General features: G+C 35.7%; 1 protein-coding gene across 1 annotated transcript; it reads left to right on the top strand.

Moving 5' to 3' along the window:
* The first annotated feature begins 880 nt into the window (after positions 1–880).
* On the top strand, positions 881–21,884 carry LOC105804580 (protein ILITYHIA). Its single transcript, XM_012637253.2, has 60 exons — positions 881–1,241; positions 1,967–2,343; positions 2,438–2,569; positions 2,709–3,090; positions 3,213–3,359; positions 3,475–3,659; positions 3,775–3,901; positions 4,023–4,096; positions 4,173–4,249; positions 4,931–4,967; positions 5,095–5,261; positions 5,497–5,680; positions 5,784–5,861; positions 5,988–6,107; positions 6,192–6,251; positions 6,505–6,594; positions 6,691–6,790; positions 6,880–7,049; positions 8,070–8,369; positions 8,480–8,596; positions 8,709–8,810; positions 8,891–9,040; positions 9,135–9,299; positions 9,370–9,546; positions 9,718–9,840; positions 9,989–10,069; positions 10,155–10,271; positions 10,428–10,600; positions 10,849–10,926; positions 11,028–11,175; positions 11,465–11,587; positions 11,693–11,749; positions 11,829–11,939; positions 12,014–12,205; positions 12,286–12,459; positions 12,892–13,002; positions 13,096–13,165; positions 13,284–13,362; positions 13,571–13,673; positions 13,808–13,978; positions 14,088–14,210; positions 14,288–14,401; positions 16,054–16,160; positions 16,245–16,296; positions 16,381–16,487; positions 16,585–16,644; positions 16,760–16,874; positions 17,019–17,129; positions 17,288–17,425; positions 17,502–17,624; positions 17,724–17,795; positions 18,329–18,441; positions 19,490–19,648; positions 19,827–19,923; positions 20,001–20,183; positions 20,433–20,627; positions 20,700–20,879; positions 20,985–21,117; positions 21,277–21,355; positions 21,500–21,884. Exons 1-60 carry the CDS (start codon positions 1,121–1,123, stop codon positions 21,540–21,542), a joined length of 7,854 nt encoding a protein of 2,617 aa, XP_012492707.1. The 5' UTR covers positions 881–1,120; the 3' UTR covers positions 21,543–21,884.
* The last annotated feature ends 321 nt before the right edge of the window (positions 21,885–22,205 follow it).

The raw sequence follows: 22,205 nt of genomic DNA, 5'->3' as shown, positions 1-22,205 counted from the left end.
CACTAATAATATATAATTCATTAAAAACATAATCTACTAAATGAACTTATAAAATAAACTAAAATAACTTCAAGATATTAGAATTATTAATAAGCTAATAATTTAAATTATTCCAACTTCTATTCTCTTACTCACTAAAAAACAGATGAAGCAAATTTTATAATAAGATTAATTTAATAAAATGTTCTTGTAAGTAATATTATATTCCGTCAACTAAGCAACATAATTTTATAATGTAATCTAAAATTTCGATAATCCTATTACCAAAGGTAATCTTCAATTCTAGGAACCAAACTCTTCGCAATGATAAGTTCTTGGGGGAAGGGGAAAGGGTTTATAAATACAAGGATTGGACCCTGAATCTTCTACCAATTAATTTGAAACCCACACAAGTTTACCACTAAACCAATGGTGTGAATAGTAGGATAAATTAATATACAAAAAGTTTAAAAATACTTGTTATTATATGCAAAAACTAAAAGGTTTAATCGATGAGCGAACCTCAAATTATGCCACTTATTTAAATATTTAAACTTTTTTTATTAAATTAGGTACTTAAGCTATAGTTCCATATAGGCCTTTCCATGGCCATTAGGTACTTAAACTTTCTTATTTTTGGTTAAAAATATATTATTAAAATGCCACATGTCAAATTTTGATTGGTCGAAGGGTTTTTTAACAAAAATAAGGGTAAAAGGCGATAATTAAAAAAAAGTTTCAAGTACCTAACTAAACAAAGTTTCAAGTTCTATGTTAAAAAAAAAAAGATTGAAGTGCTTGAATTAAGCCGAATAAAGTTATAAAGCATGGGCCAGGCATACCGTAGCTCAACCCATAAATAAAGATCCAGAACCATAAGTCCAGCAGCCGAACCTCAGGAAAGCAGTCTCATTTCCACCAATTAGATCAATTTTTGTTTCCCAATTTAATATCTCCTTCACTCTCTCTTTTGTACTTCTCTAAAACCCTAACAAAAAACTCAATAAACAAAAAAAAAAAAAAAAGAAAAAAAGGGAAAAAGATAAAAGCTTCTCCATTTCGTCGATCTTAAAAACTGAAGGAGCTCCAAAACCCGAAAATTTGGATCGGCGACCCGAATCCGGATCAATTCCGGTAAGAAATGGCGGATTCTTCTCCGATGGAATCTCTAATCTCGATCGCCGGGTCTGTTTCTACTGCCTCAACTAAAAAACGGGTTCGGATCTTCCGTAAGGAACTCCCTCCCATTATCGCCAATTCAGGTCTCTGATTCTCTTCTTCTTCTTCTCTCTATTTTCATTCTTGTCGTTAAATTTTGTTTATGTTATTGTTTCAAATGAAATGCATTTCTTGAAGTTTTAGAAGTCAAAAGGTTGAGTTTATGGAATTGGAAATTTTATTAGTTCCTCTAAATGTTAAATAATTTTTTTTGTCTTTGTATGAAGAAGGCGTTTATTTATGTTTGCGCCTTTAAAATGTGGATCATCAATGAGGTGAATTGGGTTGTGTTTGTGGTTCTGAATTGTAGCCAATGCGAGTTATGGCATTTCGGCTCATTCAGGTTATTTATGAGAAATTTTGTTTCATGAACAAATACTAGAGGAAGGTTGCTTAAGTGCAATGATTAAAGCTTGAGAATAGTTGAACAGAGAGTTCATGGTCTTTGTAGTCGTTTGCTGTAAACCGGATTTAGAGTTAATATTAGAGGCTCTTCACTATGATGCATGATTTCTATGGTTTAATGGTATCTACACAATCTTCAGTTGGCTGATTTGAATTGATTGCTATCTGTGTAAAAAACTATAAACTTTTTACGAGTGAATGAGGTAGTGCCCTCTCTGATTTTCTCTCTCCATCTGTCTCTCCATAACTAAATATTTGTGCACTCAATCCTGCAAGTATTACGTAGAAACCAGAATAGCATAAACTCATTTTATGCGCATGCATCCTCTGATCAGTTTTTGGTACTATTGCTCTTTTTGAACAGATATGTCCCCTGAGTTCACATCACTTTTGGTTGATATAATATTTACAACATTCCCAATATATGATGATGGAGGGTCGAGAAAAGCTGTTAATGATGTGATTGTGAGGACTTTAGGTGAGGTTACATTCATGAAAAGTTTTGCAGCAGCTCTTGTTCAGGCGATGGAGAAGCAATCAAAGTTTCAATCCCATGTAGGGTGCTATAGTCTACTCAAGTGGTCGTGTCTCCTTTTAAGCAGAAGTCAATTTGCCACAGTTTCGAAAAATGCATTGTGTAGAGTAGCTGCAGCTCAAGCATCTTTGCTTCATATTGTCATGCAAAGATCTTTCCGTGAGCGAAGGGCATGCAGAAAAACATTTTTTCATTTGTTTTCTCAGGTTTCTACGCCTAACCTTTTCTGGTTTTGAGGAAATTGCCCAGCTGTTTATTGCAATAAACAAACTTAGATTTTATTGCTGTCTCCTTTTACAGTCACCTGATGTCTACGACAGTTATATAGAAGAAATAAAGGATGCACGGATTCCATACAAAGATACTCCTGAATTGCTATGTTTGTTACTGGAATTTTCTTCTTCAGTGCCATCTAAGTTTGAACAAAGCAAGGTAGGAGCTTTTTGATTTCAGCCTTTTTATTTGTGTTGGGATTCCAACTATTGGGAGTCTTTAAGGTTTTTCAGTTTAATGTTAACTTATATTTGATGAGCTATATGGAAGGTATAACTTGATTGTTTGCTTTGTACAGCCCATATTTCTTGACATCTATGTTAAAGCTGTTTTAAATGCAAGAGAAAAGCCAACCAAAGGGCTTAGTGAATCTTTTCGTCCATTATTTGCACGTATGTCACATGAAGATCTCCAAAGTGTTGTGATCCCATCATCGGTGAAGATGTTGAAACGCAACCCCGAGATTGTGTTGGATTCAGTTGGAATACTATTAAGTTCAGTTGATCTTGATTTAAGTAAATATGCGAAGGAAATTCTTTCTGTCATATTACCACAGGCTCGACATGCAGAAGATGGAAGAAGGGTTGTGGCATTGGCTATAGTACGTTGTTTGAGCCAAAAGTCTAGTAATCCAGATGCTTGTGAATCAATGTTCAATGTAGTTAAAGCTGTTCTTGGAGGTTTGACCTTTCCCTCTTAAGGCATTTATAGATCTCCTTAGACCGTGCATGATACTTTAACTTTAAGATCTTTACTCACTAATCTTTTCATGAACTTTTTCTTGGCTTTTCATCACAAGCAGGCTCAGAAGGAAGGCTAGCATTTCCGTATCAAAGAATTGGCATGATCAATGCCCTGCTGGAGTTGTCTAATGCTCCTGAAGGAAAATATCTCAACAGCCTTGCTCGCGCTGTATGTGGCTTTCTGTTAACTTACTATAAAGATGAAGGTAATTTGTTTTGATGATTCTCTATCTCTTCTGTTTACATGTAAAAGAGTGCTACTTATGTATTGATAGATGTTGAAAAAAGATGGTCATTTTGAACTGTCCTCTTTTCTTGCAGGAAATGAAGAGGTAAAACTAGCAATATTATCGGCTATTGCATCTTGGGCAGCCCGTTTTGCTGATGCACTTCAACCAGATTTAGTGTCGTTTTTGGCCTCTGGCCTCAAGGAGAAGGAAGCTTTACGAAGGGGTCATCTTCGTTGTTTACAAGCTATCTCCAAAAACCCTGATGCCCTATTACAGGTTAACAATATTTTATTATTTATTTATTTATTCTCATGGATGTTCAGTAATTAATAACTTTCTAGTCAGTATTCTTGTTCCATTGCCTTAAAGCACTTTAAATGCAAATTTTCAGATATCATCATTACTGGTCCCTCTTGTTCAACTTGTGAAAACTGGTTTCACTAAAGCAGTGCAGCGTCTAGATGGCATATATGCATTAAACATTGTTGGGAAGATTGCAGCTGCTGACATTAAAGCAGGTGTTTGCCTTGTTAATGATTGACTGATTGGAATGCCTTCCATTTCTTCCCATTCATAATAATTTGCTAATTTGAAGGTTTTATCTCTTTGTTGATTCCCTTGTTCTTTGTCTTTTCCCAGAGGAGACTCTGGCAAAGGAGAAAATTTGGTCCTTGATATCTCAGAATGAGCCCTCTCTTGTTGCGAATTCAATGGTAGCTGTTGCTAAATATTTGTTTTTAGGTTTCTTTTAATTGGATTATTGTGACCTGTACTATCTACATTACGTAGGTCGCAAAATTATCAATTGAAGATTGCATGTCATGTGTAGATCTTCTTGAAGTGCTGTTGGTGGAACATTCTCGCAGGTCTAAGTCATATATAATGCACTAATTTTCTTTTCTTTTTATATATACGGGAAACCATGACACAAGCGCATGCATGTGATATAATAATATAATAAAATAATGTAAAAAATGACGAGTAATAAAGCATAACAACAATAACGTAAAATATATAGATGAAAATATAATGTAATCAATTTAATATGTACAAACGATAATAAAACCAAGGTAAAGAATAAGAAGTATATATTTATTTTAAATTAAAATAAGTAAACAGACTATCAATGATATAGTTTTTAAATCACAAATAATTATCTCTTTTACATAATCTTTTTTTTCATTTCCACTTCATAAGTTGCATGTTAGTTCTAGTTATATTTTAAAAAATATTAAACAGAGAAAAGGTAAAATAAATATTTTGAGAAAAGAAATGAGTGGCTAATTGTGACAAGTTGGTTGTTTTTAGTCAGATGAGTAAATTTCTCAAGGGATTTCTTTTGTTACTTAAAGAATAATGAAAATTATTAAATTGCTGAAATATCCTATTTGTATTTATGTATCTATTATTTAATTCAGTTTTTTGACATTTCCCTAATTGAGTTAGGCTCCGGTTAAGTCATGGAACCAACTCAGCTAAGAGTTATATTATTAGTATAGATATACATTATTTTGATTATACCTAATTGAGTTGCCTTCCTTATGCAGAGTGTTGGAAACTTTCTCAGCTAAATTACTATTACAGGTAGATCAATTTGCCTTGTATCTCTTACTTTTTTCCTTTACCTACGGAAAAGAGGAAGACTTTGGTATTTTCTCTGTTCCAATGATGAATTCGGTATTTGATAAATTGATTTTGAATATTGATGCAGTTATTACTCTTCTTAATGTGCCATTCAAGCTGGGATGTTCGTAGAAAAACTTATGATGCTACAAAGAAGATAGTTGCTGCTGCTCCACAGTTGTCAGAAGTTCTTCTGCTTGAGTTCACAGACTTCCTCTCTCTTGTTGGAGAGAAAATAAGTACATTGAAGATTAGGTACAAAATGACAGTTTTTAACTTTTGGTGTTTTTAATACCTTGCGGTGATTTTAACATTTTGATTATGGAGAAATTACTTTGGTCACCATCCATTTTATTTTATGGCTTTGCAGTGTGAGTTATCATTCGCATATTTTTTCTCTTATTTACTGAGGCTTCTTTTATATACTACAAGTTTTTGTTTAGCCTTTTATCTGATCTAATGAGCAAAACTTAAATCTGTATATCTGTAGTGATGCAGATAATTCTCCAGACAATCAACTTCACAACGTTCCTTCTGTCGAGGTCTTAGTGAAAGCTTTAGCTGTTATATCATCCACAGCTCTAGCTACAACTCCAAGTGATTCTACACGAATTATATTCTGCTCTCATCATCCGTGCATAGTTGGAACTGCAAAAAGAGATGCTGTGTGGCGGGTATATTGATTTTCTTTTCTTTTATTGTTTTAGTTTCATGAAATCATTCTGCCTCAGTGATTAATTTTTGTTACGCCTTTTTTGTCATTCTTCTTGTCCTCAGAGGCTCCATAAATGTTTGAGAACACTCGGCTTTGATGTGATTGAGATTATCTCAACTAATGTAGGCAATATTTGTGAGGTAAAATCTATGTTATTGTGAAATATGTCAGTTTGATGGTTGGAACATTAAACGTATTACTACTGTGGTCCATTTACTTGTTTCTGTTATCGTCTGTAGCTAACCTTTTTGGGATGTGTTTTCTAGAGTCTAATTGGACCAATGGGGTTGATGAGTGCCAATCCACTTGAACAACGGGCAGCAATATGTTCTCTATGCACTTTGATGTCAATAGCACCTGAAGATACCTTCTCACAGTTTGAGAAGGTATTTTGCTTGTACTTGGTCAATGTCAGTTGTTTCATTTTTTCTTGGTGCTGATCATTGACGTGAGCTCCCTCCACTTTGCAGCATCATACAGACCTTCCAGATCGTCATTCCCATGATATGCTTTCAGAGAATGACATTCAGGTGTGGCTTCTGAAGCTATCTACTCCATTCATGCCAGTTTCTTGGTTGATCATCTTTTTACTTCCTCATTGTCATTCCCTCGATATGCTTTCACAGAATTGTGGTTTATGATTTAGGTGGAAGAATACTATGTCATAAGATAGCCTTTTTTTGCCTATTATGTTCTATGTAGTTTTAGGTTATTGTTTATTCTTATTCTTATATATATATATTTTTGTTAAGGCTTAATTCTATCTTTCATATGTTGTTTTAGATTTTCCGGACTCCTGAAGGAATTCTTTCCAATGAGCAAGGTGTTTATGTTGCAGAATCTATTACTTCTAAGAATTCTAAACCAATTGAGGTCTCACCTCTACTTTTCTCTTTGTCCTCTTTGGTTTGCTGCTCTCTTTTGACATACCTTTTTAGTCATTCATATTATTTTATCTTCTATTCCCAGGACCATATCAATTCTAACCATCATGGAAAGAGGGAGTTATCTAGTAGAGCAGCTGGTGTTGGTGGGAGAAAGGATACTGGGAAGTCAACAAAGAAAGCTGGCATGTCAACTTGGCTTTCATTTCATAGCTTCACGATTTCTATTGCTTGATTAATTACATAAAATTGTCCTTGTCATTAATCCGTACAGATAAAGGAAAGACTGCAAAAGAAGAGGCACGAGAGCAGCTTCTTAGAGAAGAGGCATCTATACGCGAGAAGGTTCGGGGAATACAGAAGAACCTATCTTTGATGCTGAATGCAATGGGGGAGATGGCTGTTGCTAATCCTGTTTTTGCACATAGTCAATTACGTTCCCTGGTATGTTCCATTTTCTGCCCTAAATTTCCTTCTAGGTATCATCCATTGATGAGAATGTTTCATGGTGGTCTCTTAAATTCTAGCTGTATCCTCCTTGATGGAGGTGAGATATTGTTACCATGTGGTTCCTATCTTAACTGCCAGATGGCACATACTATGAGGGTTCAATTTAGGTAAGGTTTCTTATACTTTTACTCAGGTTTTCCAATAACAGCTAGCTGATTCAGTGTGGACCCCAAGCCAAACTTTATGATGAGTTGGCAATTTAAAATATGTGATCCACTTTCATTGGGGAACTTTTGGAACAGGAGATAAGAAGCCTTACCTATGGTCATGTTGAGTGGTACTATTTCATAGTGGTTGAGTTTAAATTTCTTACGCCTTCACCTATTAGGTCTGTTCTGAATATGGAGTCAACAGTTTAGGTCATTTGCTTCTTTCATTGCCTTTTTTCCCCTGTTCATGCTGTAGGTCCATTTTCTCAGTGGGCCTACTTGTGAGGGGATTGTTAAGCAGTGTTGTCTAACGCCAGTTAACCTTTTTTGTGGCCATATATTTAAGTTGAGCCTCTATATTGTAAATTGTTTTAGGTTGGATCATAGCCAGTTTATCCACTTATCATACTTTTTATAGTTTTCTACTGCACAAAACTTGGATTTTTCTTAGTGAATCTAGTGATTCATGCTATTAAATGTCATGCTTCGATACCTCATTGTGAGCTTATTGAAAATTCTCTTAGATCTAACATTAGTTTCGTCTACTTGTCTTGAGTGCCTTTCCTTTTTCCTTTTTGCTCATTCAACTCAACTTTTATTTGCTCTCAATCTCAATTTGCATTGCCAATACTCTTTTAACACATTCTTTAGAGGAACTTGATTTCTATTTTATTCTCCTTCAGTGACGTTGAATTCTTGGTTTTCCTTTGCTGTTAATTTCATATTTGTTCTCCACCAATTAGTTGGTATGGATTTTGTCTTTACATTCTTCAGGTCATGTTTGTTGATCTTTTATTTTTTTCAGGTTAAGTTTGTTGATCCTTTACTGCGATCACCAATTGTTGGTGATGTGGCCTATGATACATCAGTGAAGCTTGCCCATTGCTTAGTGCATCCTCTATGCAATTGGGCCCTTGACATTGCTACTGCTTTACGCCTAATTGTGACTGATGAAGTTCGTATTCAGTTGGAACTCATTCCTACTGTGGATGAAGTAGCTGAAGAAAGACCGTCATTGGGTCTTTTTGAGAGAATAGTAAATGGATTGTCCGTGTCTTGTAAATCTGGACCTCTACCTGTGGATTCCTTCACTTTTGTCTTTCCTGTAAGATATCCTACTTTCATATGTTATTGAGTACATTCAATCAAATTTTCATGGTAAATGGATTGTTTGCGTCTTGTAAATCTGGACCTCTTATATATGTTTGTCATCAGATAATGGAGCGGGTTCTATTAGCATCCAAGAGAACAGGACTTCATGATGATGTTCTCCGGATTCTTTATATGCACATGGATCCCCTTCTGCCTCTTCCCAGGCTTCGCATGCTATCGGTTACGCACTCAAACTTTCAACCTAATTAACAGATTTATGGTTTATAATTTCTTTTATTTCTTTACCGGTTCTTTCTTGCTATATCATCCATTTTATTTTATATTTTTGCAGGCTCTCTATCATGTTCTAGGTGTTGTTCCAGCTTACCAAGCATCAGTTGGTCCTGCGTTAAATGAGTTGTGTCTTGGCCTGCAGCCAGATGAAGTAGCATCTGTATGTCCTTAACTATTTCCTTATTTTCTACCATATACTCATTGACAAATGCGATCTATCTAATAATTTTATTTTTAAAGGCTTTGTATGGAGTGTACGCAAAAGATGTTCATGTAAGGATGGCTTGCTTAAATGCCTTAAAATGTATTCCGTCTGTTTCTGGTCGGGCTCTTCCTCAAAGTGTTGAAGTTGCGACAAACATTTGGATCGCTCTACATGATCCGGAAAAGGTTCGGCTTAAAGCTGCTTGCATCAAAATTTAAAAGTTGATTGTTTTTGGCTTCCATATGAGTAGTCATTCTCTTATTATCTCTATGCTTTCAGTCCATTGCTGAAGCTGCAGAAGATATATGGGATCGCTATGGATACGACTTTGGGACTGATTACTCTGGGATTTTCAAGGCACTTTCTCATATAAATTACAATGTGCGCTTGGCTGCGGCAGAGGCATTAGCTGCTGCTTTGGATGAAAACCCAGATTCTATACAGGTTTGTTGATTTTTGCCTTCACATTACTTTTGCATTGTTGTTATCTGACTTTTTTGGGTGATATTTTCAGGAATCTCTTTCTACCTTGTTTTCTTTATATATCCGTGATTCTGGTTTTGGTGAGGAAAATCTTGATGTTGGTTGGCTTGGTCGGCAAGGAATAGCATTAGCTTTGCATTCTGCAGCTGATGTGCTAAGAACAAAAGACCTTCCTGTTGTTATGACATTCCTGATATCGCGAGCACTGGTGTGTTTTCTTTCCTATTTTTGGTAATACTTATTAAATTAAACTGGCTTCGCTATATAAGCTTGGAGTAGTTCCTCTTGTATATTATTGTGTTGCACAAGTTTTTTACTTTTAGTTATTCTTTTAATAGAATATTAGAATAACTAATTTGTGAATATTTTTGCATTTCAGGCTGATCCTAATGCTGATGTTCGTGGAAGAATGATTAATGCTGGTATAATGATTATTGATAGGCACGGAAGGGACAATGTTTCTTTATTATTCCCAATTTTCGAAAATTACTTGAATAAGAAGGTTAACCTTTCTTTTAAATTATAATTCTTTCTATATATTTTCTGTTGATTCTGTGTTCGCATAATCAAGCACTGGAGTACATTGATTTTCTTTTCATGTAATTATGCATAACCTTCTGCACATTTGTGCATAAATTATTTTTGTGTAGGCATCAGATGAAGAAAAATATGATCTGGTTCGTGAAGGTGTAGTTATTTTTACAGGAGCCCTAGCAAAACATTTGGCAAAGGTGTTGATTTACTGCTCCTTTCTTATCATATAAAGATCATGGCATCATCCTAGTTTAGCTCTAAGATACATACTTTTCTTTACAGGATGATCCTAAAGTGCATGCGGTTGTAGAGAAGTTGTTGGATGTGTTGAATACTCCTTCCGAAGCTGTTCAGCGGGCAGTCTCATCATGCCTATCTCCTTTAATGTCGTCAAAGCAAGTATGTGCCATCTGGTGCTAAAAATGGGTTTTTAGGCTCAGAAATAAGAACTTGTGTGCCTTTTATTTTTTGTAAATATGCATGGTAATTTCTCCTCAAGAAATATGGTGTTTCTCAGGATGAGGGATCTTCTTAATGTTAATATTGCTTATGTAGGATGATGCAGCAGCACTTGTTTCTAGACTGTTGGATCAGCTGATGAAGAGTGAGAAATATGGTGAACGCCGTGGAGCAGCTTTTGGACTTGCAGGAGTGGTCAAGGGGTTTGGTTTATCATCTTTGAAGAAATATGGGGTTGTGGCTGTGCTACGAGAAGGTTTTGCTGATAGGTGTGACCTCCTTTTTTATATAGCGGAGGCTATTATTTTAGTTACTTCTGAACTTTAATTGCTCTCCTTTTCTGTTTATTTTGATTGCTTTAATCTATCCCCACCCTTCTTGCCGGCCCCAAATTAATCACTTTTTATCCATATTAAATTGGCATAGCTGCTTATCCTTGTTATGAACATCGGTTATACTTTTAGTGGCTCATTTAATTCCTTTTCTCATTTTTCTTTTTTTCCATTTTCTGCTACAGAAATTCTGCGAAATCTCGTGAAGGAGCGCTGCTAGCATTTGAGTGCCTTTGTGAATATCTGGGAAGATTGTTTGAGCCGTATGTCAACAATCATTGGGGCCTAGTTATTGTTTAATTCCATTTTTTATAGATACATCCTTCTACAACATTTTATATTCTTGACTTCTGATTTTGGTCAGGTATGTTATTCAGATGTTACCCTTGCTATTGGTTTCTTTTTCTGATCAAGTAATCGCTGTTCGTGAGGCTGCTGAATGTGCAGCTCGTGCTATGATGTCTCAACTGAGTGCACAAGGAGTAAAGCTTGTCCTTCCATCTCTTTTAAAGGTGATGTTTATGTTTGTTTTCCTCTTCACCCCTTTTTCTTAAACTTTCTGATGCACTTTGTTTTGTGGTAGTGAATGCAAAACTTTTGAACTATATGTTTAAATGTCTACATTGCTTAATGATTCTGAATGGTTTGGTACACTTTTATGTTCTGCTCTTATGGACCTGAGTATACCAGTTCCATTTTCTGGACCTAAACTGTTAGGCACTTGTGATGAGCCACAAGCAAGGGTTCATGTCCTTGTGGTGTAACGAATGTGGTTCTAAATACTTTACTGTGCATGTCTAGGGTCTTGAAGATAAGGCCTGGAGAACAAAACAAAGCAGTGTACAACTACTTGGTGCCATGGCTTACTGTGCTCCTCAGCAACTCTCTCAGTGCCTCCCAAAAATTGTCCCTAAATTGACAGAGGTCAGATTTGACTGATTTTTGTTATTTCAGATTCTGGCTGATATTGTACCTTGGTTTCATATTAATTTTATTTGGCTTTTTTGTTTCTCTGTTTGTTAATTGCAGGTGTTAACAGATACACACCCTAAGGTCCAATCGGCTGGGCAGACGGCACTTCAGCAGGTTTTAGTTTGTCCTCTTTTATTTAGCTTTAAATTTTTCTTATATGGCCATTGTTGAGCTAATTTACCTGTTCTTTTAGGTTGGGAGTGTAATAAAGAATCCCGAAATATCATCACTTGTTCCTACTCTTCTTATGGGTCTTACAGATCCCAATGACTATACAAAATATTCCCTTGATATTCTCCTCCAAGTAAGATTCTGAACCTGAAATTATCAGTTGTGAGTGTTCTCTTTGTCTTTCTAAACTTGTGTTGAATTTTGCAGACAACGTTCATTAATTCAATTGATGCTCCTTCACTTGCATTGTTGGTACCAATAGTACATAGAGGGTTAAGGGAGAGGAGTGCAGATACTAAAAAGAAAGCTGCCCAAATAGTTGGAAACATGTGTTCCCTAGTCACAGAGCCTAAGGATATGATTCCTTACATTGGGTTGCTCCTTCCTGAAGTGAAAAAGGTGCATTTTTCAACTGAAATTTTAGAACTTGGTACCATTTTTTCTGTGTAAACCCTGTTTGATGTTCAAAATATGAACAGGTACTTGTTGATCCCATTCCAGAAGTTCGATCAGTTGCAGCTAGGGCCATTGGATCTCTTATAAGAGGAATGGGAGAAGAAAACTTCCCAGATCTTGTCCCGTGGTTGTTTGATACGCTTAAATCAGACAACAGTAATGTTGAGCGCTCTGGTGCTGCTCAAGGATTGAGTGAGGTTAGAATTTTTCAGTTATTGAATTTTGACATGTATGTTCTTAAAAATGCATCGAGTTAATTATATGCTTATCGTTCATAGTTGCAACAATATCTAAATTAATTTCATAGGTCTCCTGTTATTAGGCTTAAGGGATTTAGAAATTTTATTGGAGAGAAATGCTTGAGTTAGATAAGATATTGAGTTTTTTTTGAACCCTCTTGTTTTGACTCTTTAAACCCTTTTTCCTCCATTGCATTTTTCTAATGTTTCATTGTTGTAGAAGAAGTTGCCATTACCTATTAACTTGTTTTCTCTGTGATTGTCTATTTGCTCGTGTTAGGCTTGCGCCTAACTTGCCCTTTTTAGCTAGTTACTTTTTACCAACCCGGAAAAAGGAAAAAAAAAAAATCATAAGTTGAGAATGCATGAGATTTTCCCTTCTATTTTCAGGTCTTAGCTGCTCTTGGTACTGAGTACTTCGAGAATGTACTTCCTGATATTATTCGGAACTGTTCACATCAAAAGGCATCTGTACGTGATGGATACTTGACACTTTTCAAGGTAATCTCATATACCATCTAATATCTTATTTTCACCTGAACTTTTTCTCTTTGGTGGGATTTTCTTAACAGTTTCCTTTTTAAAATTTGTTAGTATTTCCCAAGGTCATTAGGTGTTCAATTCCAGAACTACTTGCAGTTGGTGTTGCCTGCTATCTTAGATGGTAAATATTCTTTGCGATCGTTTTGCATGCTTCAAATCCTTATGTGAACCTTCTTTTATAATGATTTTTGGCACGGTTATTTATTTGTAAATTTCAATGGCTGCTTATATTCTTTTAGGTCTTGCGGATGAGAATGAATCCGTGCGGGATGCAGCTTTAGGGGCTGGGCATGTCCTAGTGGAGCATTATGCAACAACGTTAGGATTCTTTCTGCTTTTGTTTTTGAAATTAATTTTGTTCTTGTTTTCTAAAAAAGCTTTAGGATTTTTTCTGTCTTTTCTAATTAATCTTGAGCACGATAGAATTTTGATGGATAATGATGGATAAATTGTATGTCTAGCTTCAACACCTTGCCTTCCAGTAGTGACATAATGATGATCTTTTCTATTTCTCCTTTGACATCAGGTCATTACCACTCCTCCTTCCAGCTGTAGAAGATGGCATCTTTAATGACAATTGGCGAATTAGACAAAGCTCTGTGGAGCTATTAGGAGATCTCCTGTTTAAGGTTTGCATCTTCCTGGAATTTCTTGGCAAATCAGAAATTTTGATTTCCTTGGTCCTTAGGAGATCCAACCCAAGTGATCTTTTCTTGTTGACTTGAAACTCAGTAATTTGTTTTCCGTGTGGTTTTCTATCCAGGTTGCTGGAACTTCCGGGAAAGCTTTACTTGAGGGTGGCAGTGATGATGAAGGTGCTAGTACTGAAGCACATGGACGTGCTATTATAGAGGTTCTGGGAAGGGATAAGCGCAATGAAGTTCTTGCTGCATTATATATGGTTCGAACTGATGTCAGCATTACTGTGCGCCAGGTAATTTTCTCCATGTTTTGTCATGTTAAATTAATTGATGAACTAATGTTGTGACCATTTTGATTTCAGTATATGCAAATTAATACAAAACGCTATTCTCCATTTCCAGGCTGCGTTACATGTATGGAAGACTATTGTAGCAAATACTCCGAAGACGCTCAAGGAAATAATGCCTGTTTTAATGAATACTCTAATTACTTCTCTTGCATCAGCATCCTCTGAAAGGCGGCAGGTTTGTTTTTGTGCTGTTCTCTGTTCTCATTGATAATGTTAGGGTTCACAACTAATCAATATCTGTTGATTATCTAGGTTGCTGGAAGAGCACTGGGAGAACTTGTGAGAAAACTCGGGGAGAGAGTACTTCCTCTTATCATTCCAATTCTATCTCAGGGATTAAAGGACCCGGATGCTAGTAGAAGACAAGTAAGTTTTTCCTCTTCTCTTGATACTATAGTTTCCTGGCAATTTCTTTACAGGAATTGGTTTCTGCCCACCTGGAAGGAGGGTATTGAGTGTGGTCATCCTTTGGTTTAACTACATAAATCTATGCTAATTTATGTATCATCAACAATTATTAGATATTTGTAATTATTTTGAATCTATGAGAATGCTATAGTTCTTACTGTTATTAAAATGATTGATGTTAGAAATACTGCTGGGTTACATTGTTATGATAGCTTTTTCTATCTTATCTTTTTATGTCATATACTTGTAAGCATCATTTTTTGCATCTTTTTTTGTGCGGGAAGTCCATTGAAAGTTCGTTGTCTTCATCTAGTTTCCTATGAACCATGCAATATAGTTTAGTTAAGCTTGATTTGTTCTAGTTGCTTATAAATTTCTATAGAAGATATGATATCATGAATGGTAGGGTAGGACTGGGAGGCTAGGTTTGTCTAATGAAGGTTCTTCACATTTGTATTTGTGATTTTAGTTCTTTGCCACAGGATAAATGTTATCTTTAAGAATCTGAAATTTTAATCTATGTTGCTTAGACTTGGGTAGGGTGTCCGTGCTTGTGATTGTCAGACATGTCAACTACCCTAAATCTAACAGACGGGGATTTGGCTACAAAACGTTGAAGAATAGGAAACGGGTGCATGGATTATTTGTGCAATTTTATCTTGTTAGGATGTTTGTAATAATTCTAGAAGCTATCTTATGCCTGATATTAAAAACTTAAGATATGCAATACATTGATATTAAAGATTAATAAAATATCCAGTAAAGGAAAAGAGCATTATAGATTGATAAAGTTAAAGTAAAAGCATAAGCATATATAAGTCTAAAAGTAATGAATTATGATATTATTGGTAATCTACTTTTTTTCTAAAAGTATAATGTCCAAATTTCATAAGTATGTCCTTGATTCATAAGGTTCAAATACAAAAATATGATAAAAAGCTAAAATTGTGAATAAAGCCAAACCCTTTTTCAAAGCCTTAACTAATCAAAATCCAAATACCATTTCAATCTTTCATCTTTAAATGTTAAAATGTACTTGCCTATTGCAAAATAAAAATTCATCTCCTTCCCTCATTTTTTCATTCTGGAAAGAAGCAATCTGGACTTTCCTTTTTCTTTTTCTCCTTCACAAGTGTTGCATTTCTAGTTCCAATTGGTTATTGGAACTTCTCTTCTCCTTGTTTTTTTTCCTTGATTTTGGAATTTTCCTCCACCTTCGTACTGCTTTCTCTTTTCAATTTTATTCTTTTTCGTCGAATCCTTAGTTCTGATATGCAGTTCTTCCTGGTCCTGGTTTTTGCATAATTTATGTGATGAAATTTAGTATTTTAAGGGAAAATATATACTACAATTGAAGAAATTGAGATGGCTAATCATATAAAATTTCTGTACTGGGCATCGACTTGGCTCAGTTAGTGGTAATTAATTTGGAACTGTCTGACAAATTTGACACAGATTCCTTGCCCTTGTCAGTATCGAGTCATGTCAAACAGGTGCAGCACAAAAAATGATGAGTCCAACTAACAGAGATTTTGATTCCTCTCTGTGTGCATGGTGTTGATTTATATGATACTTGTAGTTTTGGTGACTGGAATTCACATGGTTGACAGGGTGTATGCATTGGTTTGAGTGAAGTGATGGCAAGTGCCGGTAAGAGTCAGTTATTGAGTTTCATGGATGAGCTTATCCCTACCATTCGTGCCGCTCTTTGTGATAGGTTTGTTCTAATCTTGTTTCTGTTAGGAATTGTTCTCTATCTTTAATTTTACAAGACATTATGTCATACAATTTTTTCCAACAGTGTTCCTGAGGTACGTGAGTCAGCAGGATTAGCATTCAGTACACTCTATAAGGTACATTTTTGTTCTCTGGTTTCACTTTAACTTTGATTTATGGGTAGTTTCAGATAGAATGAATCATAAAATGTCATGATGCAGAGTGCTGGTATGCAAGCAATTGATGAAATTGTTCCAACATTGTTACATGCTTTGGAGGACGATGAAACTTCTGATACTGCTCTAGATGGTCTCAAACAAATCTTGAGGTAATATTTTCATGCCCTCTTTAGACTATGATTTGCTGTTTGTTTGGCATGGTTTCATATAATTGCCCATTCTAAATTGTTCTCTTATCAACTTTAGTGTCAGAACTACTGCTGTGTTGCCTCATATATTGCCTAAGCTGGTTCATCGTCCCCTTTCGTAAGTTTTCACTCACTTATGTTGGATTTCTTTCTCAAAAATAAAGATTTGAAAAAATAAAGGAAGAAAACTGTTCAATGACTCTGCTCGGTTACTAATTTGCATTTCTGTCCAGGGCCTTCAATGCACATGCTCTTGGAGCTTTGGCAGAGGTTGCCGGCCCTGGCCTTAACTATCACCTTGGTACCATCCTGCCTGCTTTACTTTCTGCAATGGGTGGTAATGACGTGGTACACATCTCCTAATCCTTCCTCTGTAATTCTCATTGTGAATTTCAAATGCGATCTGAGTTTGTATTACATTAATTGTTTTTAAGCACATTAAAGTTTCTGATTTGGTGGCATCTTGCTGCCTGTTTATTGTGGATTTTACAGGGTGTTCAACCTCTGGCTAAGGAAGCTGCAGAAACAGCTGTCTTGGTCATTGATGAAGAAGGCATTGAACCGTTAATATCAGAGCTTCTTAAAGGAGTTGCTGATAGTGAGGTTTGTCTGATATGCTGTTAATGTTCTCTAAGGCTCTCTATCTTTGACTGACACACATGCACTTGCTTTTGATGACTTACCGTGGTTTTGGGTATCAATTAGAAGTTCATCTTATTTGATTGGCTGACACACATGCAATTGCTTTTGGTGGCTTTCAGGCATCAATTAGAAGAAGTTCATCATATTTGATAGGATACTTCTTCAAAAACAGCAAACTTTATCTAGTTGATGAAGCTCCAAACATGATATCTACCTTAATTATTTTGCTTAGTGATACAGATTCTGCCACTGTTGCGGTATGTTATGAGCTATTCCTTCTCTTTTGTTGTTCATTTACAGGTTGTATCTTGCATCTTACGTTTGGTTTGACAGGTTGCTTGGGAAGCTTTATCCATGGTTGTCAACTCAGTTCCAAAAGAAGTGCTTCCTTCATATATAAAGTTGGTACGCGATGCTGTATCTAGTGCAAGAGATAAGGAGCGCAGAAAAAAGAAGGTGAGTGCTTGCTTTTTTTCCACACAGACAATGGTTATCAGATGTGAGTGTTGTGTGGATAAGAAAACTATAACTTTTTTTTGTTTAATCCACTTGCAGGGAGGCCCTGTTGTTATTCCCGGATTCTCTCTTCCAAAAGCTCTTCAACCATTGCTTCCGATATTTCTTCAGGTGTTCCTGCTTTTCATTTCTCTCCAAAGTGTGTTGTCTGTCATTATCACCTTAAATAGATATTTGAAAACGTTGGAGTTTCCTGAAACATACTATGTTAAATTAGTGCTGGTGAAAATAGAAGTTCATTTCTTTTTTCATCCACTTATATTATAGATAAATGAAAGAAATAATAACAATTACTACATAAATGTCACTAATGGATATCGAAAATGTGTTCTTTCTATCCTACAATCAGATTACAATTTGTCTTGAGCATTGTATGTATAATGTCATCTTTGCATGTTGAAATTATAAAAAGTTGGGATGATCCTTGGATTGCAAGACAATTGCTACTTTGATTATTCTTTCCTTTGTAAGTTTACATTTGTTTCTATGGTGAACACAATTTATTGAATTTAGTTGTCTGTTTGAAACTTTTTTTTTTGCATCAATGAAATATATTTTCTGTTGTTTTGGCCTGTTACTTTATCCATGTATTCCCCTGACAAATTGATATGGAATTAATAAATTATTCCTGACTGCATCTGCAGGGTCTGATTAGTGGGTCAGCTGAACTCAGAGAGCAGGCAGCCCTAGGTCTTGGGGAGCTTATTGAAGTGACTAGTGAACAATCACTGAAGCAGTTTGTCATCCCAATAACTGGGTATGTACTGTTGGAAACTAACAGGTTGAAATAACTAAAAATGATGTCACAATTAGAGGCTAGAACAAACTGCCTGGCAAACTTGTGGGTAAACAATGTTTGGTCAACTGCTGTTCTGCCTGGCTTGGTTTCGTGATGGTGCACAAAAGCCTGGTTTTGAAGTGTTAATACTCTTGAGTCTGAGGTGGTCCCCAGGGTGCTGATGCCTCTGTTGGAGTAGCTAATATATATCTCTAATTTCCAGAGAAGTAAATTAAAATTTTATTTTGTTTTTACAGTGGCCACAATATGTCTAATCTGATAAGGTGGCAAGTTCATTTTTATGCGGTATGGAAGTCGAAGCATCAATAGAAAGAACAAAAAATGAAATTGATATGAAACTGAAAGACAGTGACCACAATTTATCTAAGCTGATAAGTTTTCTGGAAGACTTTTGTACTAGGGTTTCACATTCTTTAATGAGTTTAATCCTAATTCTTGGACAGAGATGAGCCCAATCTAATCCTAGCGATCCGAACTTGTTAAAAGATCAAATACTTGTTTCAGGATCACTTAATTAACTCTTACAGATATTATATGCACTCATCCATGCTTATAGTTTGATATCTTTAAATGCAATCTCAAGTTTCTTTTTGAAAGATATCTTTCTGTTTTTGTGTCAAGCTTTTCTTATCTGCCTGTCAATCACATCCATGTTTTCTTATATTTGCAATTTTCAGTATCCTTTATGTTGCCTGTCAATCATATCCTTTATGTTGTCTGAAAAGTTGTGTAAAAATGGATTCTGTGAAAGCCTACATTAGTAAGTTGATTGCTATTTCAAATAAAAGAAAAAAACAATTCATAGCTTCTACTGCTAAATCTTGACCTCTGTTGAGCAAGTGTAATTTAATATTTTGCACATTTTAGGTTAATCTTAAAGACCTATAAAGTTCTTAAATAAAGTCTCATTTTTCTCTGAGATAAATTCCTATTATTTCTTTTGCTGACTGCTGTTTGGTGTTTTACTGTTTTATAGTCTGATGTATTTCTTTTTTCTTAACTTCAGGCCTCTTATTCGAATCATAGGTGATCGTTTTCCTTGGCAAGTCAAGAGTGCAATTTTATCTACATTGAGTATCATGATCCGAAAGGGTGGAATTGGACTGAAACCTTTTCTTCCTCAGCTGCAAACAACATTTATCAAGTGCCTGCAAGATAATACAAGGTCGTTTCGAAATCTGTAGCTGTCTCAACAGTAGTCATAGTTATTTATTATAATTTTACAGTGTTCAGCTGTTTCTGCCTGGAACTTAATTATTTCCTTTATTTCTATGTGATGTTAGCGTGTTGCCATATTTATTATCTTGTTTGTTGCTTTTGATTTCTCAAGTGTCTGAATGCAGGACTGTGCGCTCAAGTGCTGCCCTCGCACTGGGAAAGCTTAGTGCACTAAGTAGCAGGGTTGACCCATTAGTCAGTGATCTCCTATCTAGTTTGCAGGTGATTTTTAGCATTTGGCCTCTATATGGCTCATTTTTCTTATAGTTGGATACTAGTTACTAAATTTTTATGTTCAGGCATCTGATTCTGGAGTAAGGGAGGCCATATTGACTGCTTTAAAAGGTGTGGTAAAGCATGCTGGTAAGAGTGTGAGTCCAGCTACCAGAACTCGTATCTACACTCTTCTTAAGGATTTAATTCATCATGATGATGACCAAGTTCGAATGTTTGCTTCAAGCATACTGGGTGTCATATCGCAGGTACTTGGCAGATATTTCTTAAGAACCATTACTATCCTTTTGGTTTTGCTGCTATTTATTCTAACAGTGGCATATTTGCATCCTTTTGGCCTATCTGGTGATAAATTCATCAGTTGTACTGGTGATTAATGGTACCTGCTAAATGATATGCACAATAATTTCCATGCTATAGATCAGTTTGCTTATTCTCAATCCATTTGATTTTCTCTTGATTGTCTTTTGGGTTTTCTTCTAATAATGGTACTGCAGTACATGGAAGAATCTGAGCTGTCAGACCTCCTTCAGGAGCTTTTAGATTTGTCCTCTTCTTCGAACTGGGCTGACCGTCATGGTGCAGTTCTGACACTGTCCTCCTTGCTCAGGCATAACCCTTCCACCATATTTATGTCTCCAGAGTGCCCCTCTATTTTACTCCGTCTCAAAAGCTCCTTGAAAGATGAGAAGGTATTGCAATTCTAACAGATTTAATTCTGTTTTGGTTTTTCTTTTTTACCAATTTCTGACCCTTGTATATAGTTCCCACTACGTGAAACATCAACCAAGGCACTGGGGAGGCTTTTACTCTATCAAGTTCAAAGTGACCCCCTTAATTCCGCTGCCCTTTTGGATGTTCTTTCATCTGTGCTGTCGGCATTGCGTGATGACTCCAGTGAAGTAAGGAGAAGGGCATTATCTGCTATAAAAGGAGCTTCCAAAGTACGTGCACCTTGCTTTAACTCCATGTTGAAAGCATAACTGGCCTATCGCTTTATTTCCATAAGAGCATATTTCGCACTAAAAATATTTCTACTGTTGTTACAGGCAAATCCATCTGTTATCATGACTCATCTGTCATTAATTGGCCCTGCCCTTGCTGAATGTTTAAAGGACAGCAGCACCCCAGTTAGACTTGCCGCAGAAAGATGTGCCCTCCACAGCTTCCAGTTGACAAAAGGTATTTTTCATGTGTAATTCCATGTTTTTGAACTAGTTGCTTCTCCTCTACAGACCAGCTTTGCAATAAATGAAGTGCAAAATTTTCTTCTTTTCTCTCCCACTAGAGTTGGTATAAGAAATAATACACTGTTGCACTAAACGGTTCATTTTTTTCTAGGTACTGAAAATGTTCAAGCTGCACAAAAATACATCACAGGCTTGGATGCTAGGCGCATAGCAAAGTTTCCCGAGCACAGGTACTAAACCCCCCCAAATTTGCAAAAAATTAGATCTTGTTGGTCTCTCATTCTTTCCGTTGCAGCAGTGATTCATGTTTATTTCTACATCTTGAAGTTTTGTTCATTGTTATCTTAAACTGTCTGCTGAATTTGAAAATGCAGCGATGATAGTGATGAAAGTGAAGATGAACAAGCAAGCAGCTAAAAATATTTTCCTTGATCATATGTTTCATCAAGGCTCGAGACTCGAATGGAAGTGACTGAAACTTCTAATCATTTGAAGCGCTCCTGCCTAAAATTTTCCAAGGTGTACGTCGGTGTTTGTTCATAGGAAATATAGATTTATACAAGAACAAGAGCCCGATTTTTTTTCCCATATGGCTGTTTTTATAATATCAATGTAGTTGCCACTCCTTAGCTAAGAACATGATATAGAATCCAGAAATCTCTGGCCTCGTTGCTTCCTTCAACTTTATTGTACCGAATTTTGTTGTTCACAATCGAGGTCAAATTGTCACATTGAAATAAGGCTTTTATGTGTACCAAATTTTGGCTCTTTTTTCGTTGTTTTTTTCTAGTCTGTGCACCTTAAGAACATATTTGCTTAATAGTTTTCTTTGTTGTGATTACAATTCTCAATTGTTTTTGCATAAAGAAAATATCAATGAAAACTAATGATAGTGACATCCAATTATTTGGTTTTAAAAGTTTTTATTTTATTTTTGGCTCACTTCGTTGTCCTTGGTTTATTTTTATGTTAAAACTAATGATAGTGACATCCAACCTGCCATATGCTACTATGTGTCATATAATACTATTATTTGAAAAACTTTTAAAATTGTTAAAATAGAAGAAGTTGCAAAAATTA

The sequence above is a fragment of the Gossypium raimondii genome, chromosome 11 (genome assembly GCF_025698545.1).
Source record: "Gossypium raimondii isolate GPD5lz chromosome 11, ASM2569854v1, whole genome shotgun sequence".
NCBI lineage: Eukaryota > Viridiplantae > Streptophyta > Magnoliopsida > Malvales > Malvaceae > Gossypium > Gossypium raimondii.
This window is presented reverse-complemented; position numbering and strand designations above follow the sequence as displayed.

Bases quoted from the DNA above. Each gene is read 5' to 3' on its own strand.
- LOC105804580 (XM_012637253.2), top strand. From the start codon at position 1,121: ATGGCGGATTCTTCTCCGATGGAATCTCTAATCTCGATCGCCGGGTCT. The intron at 9,547-9,717 runs GTGTGTTTTCTT...TTTGCATTTCAG, and splicing joins TCCTGATATCGCGAGCACTG to GCTGATCCTAATGCTGATGT. The intron at 11,176-11,464 runs GTGATGTTTATG...GTGCATGTCTAG, and splicing joins TCCTTCCATCTCTTTTAAAG to GGTCTTGAAGATAAGGCCTG.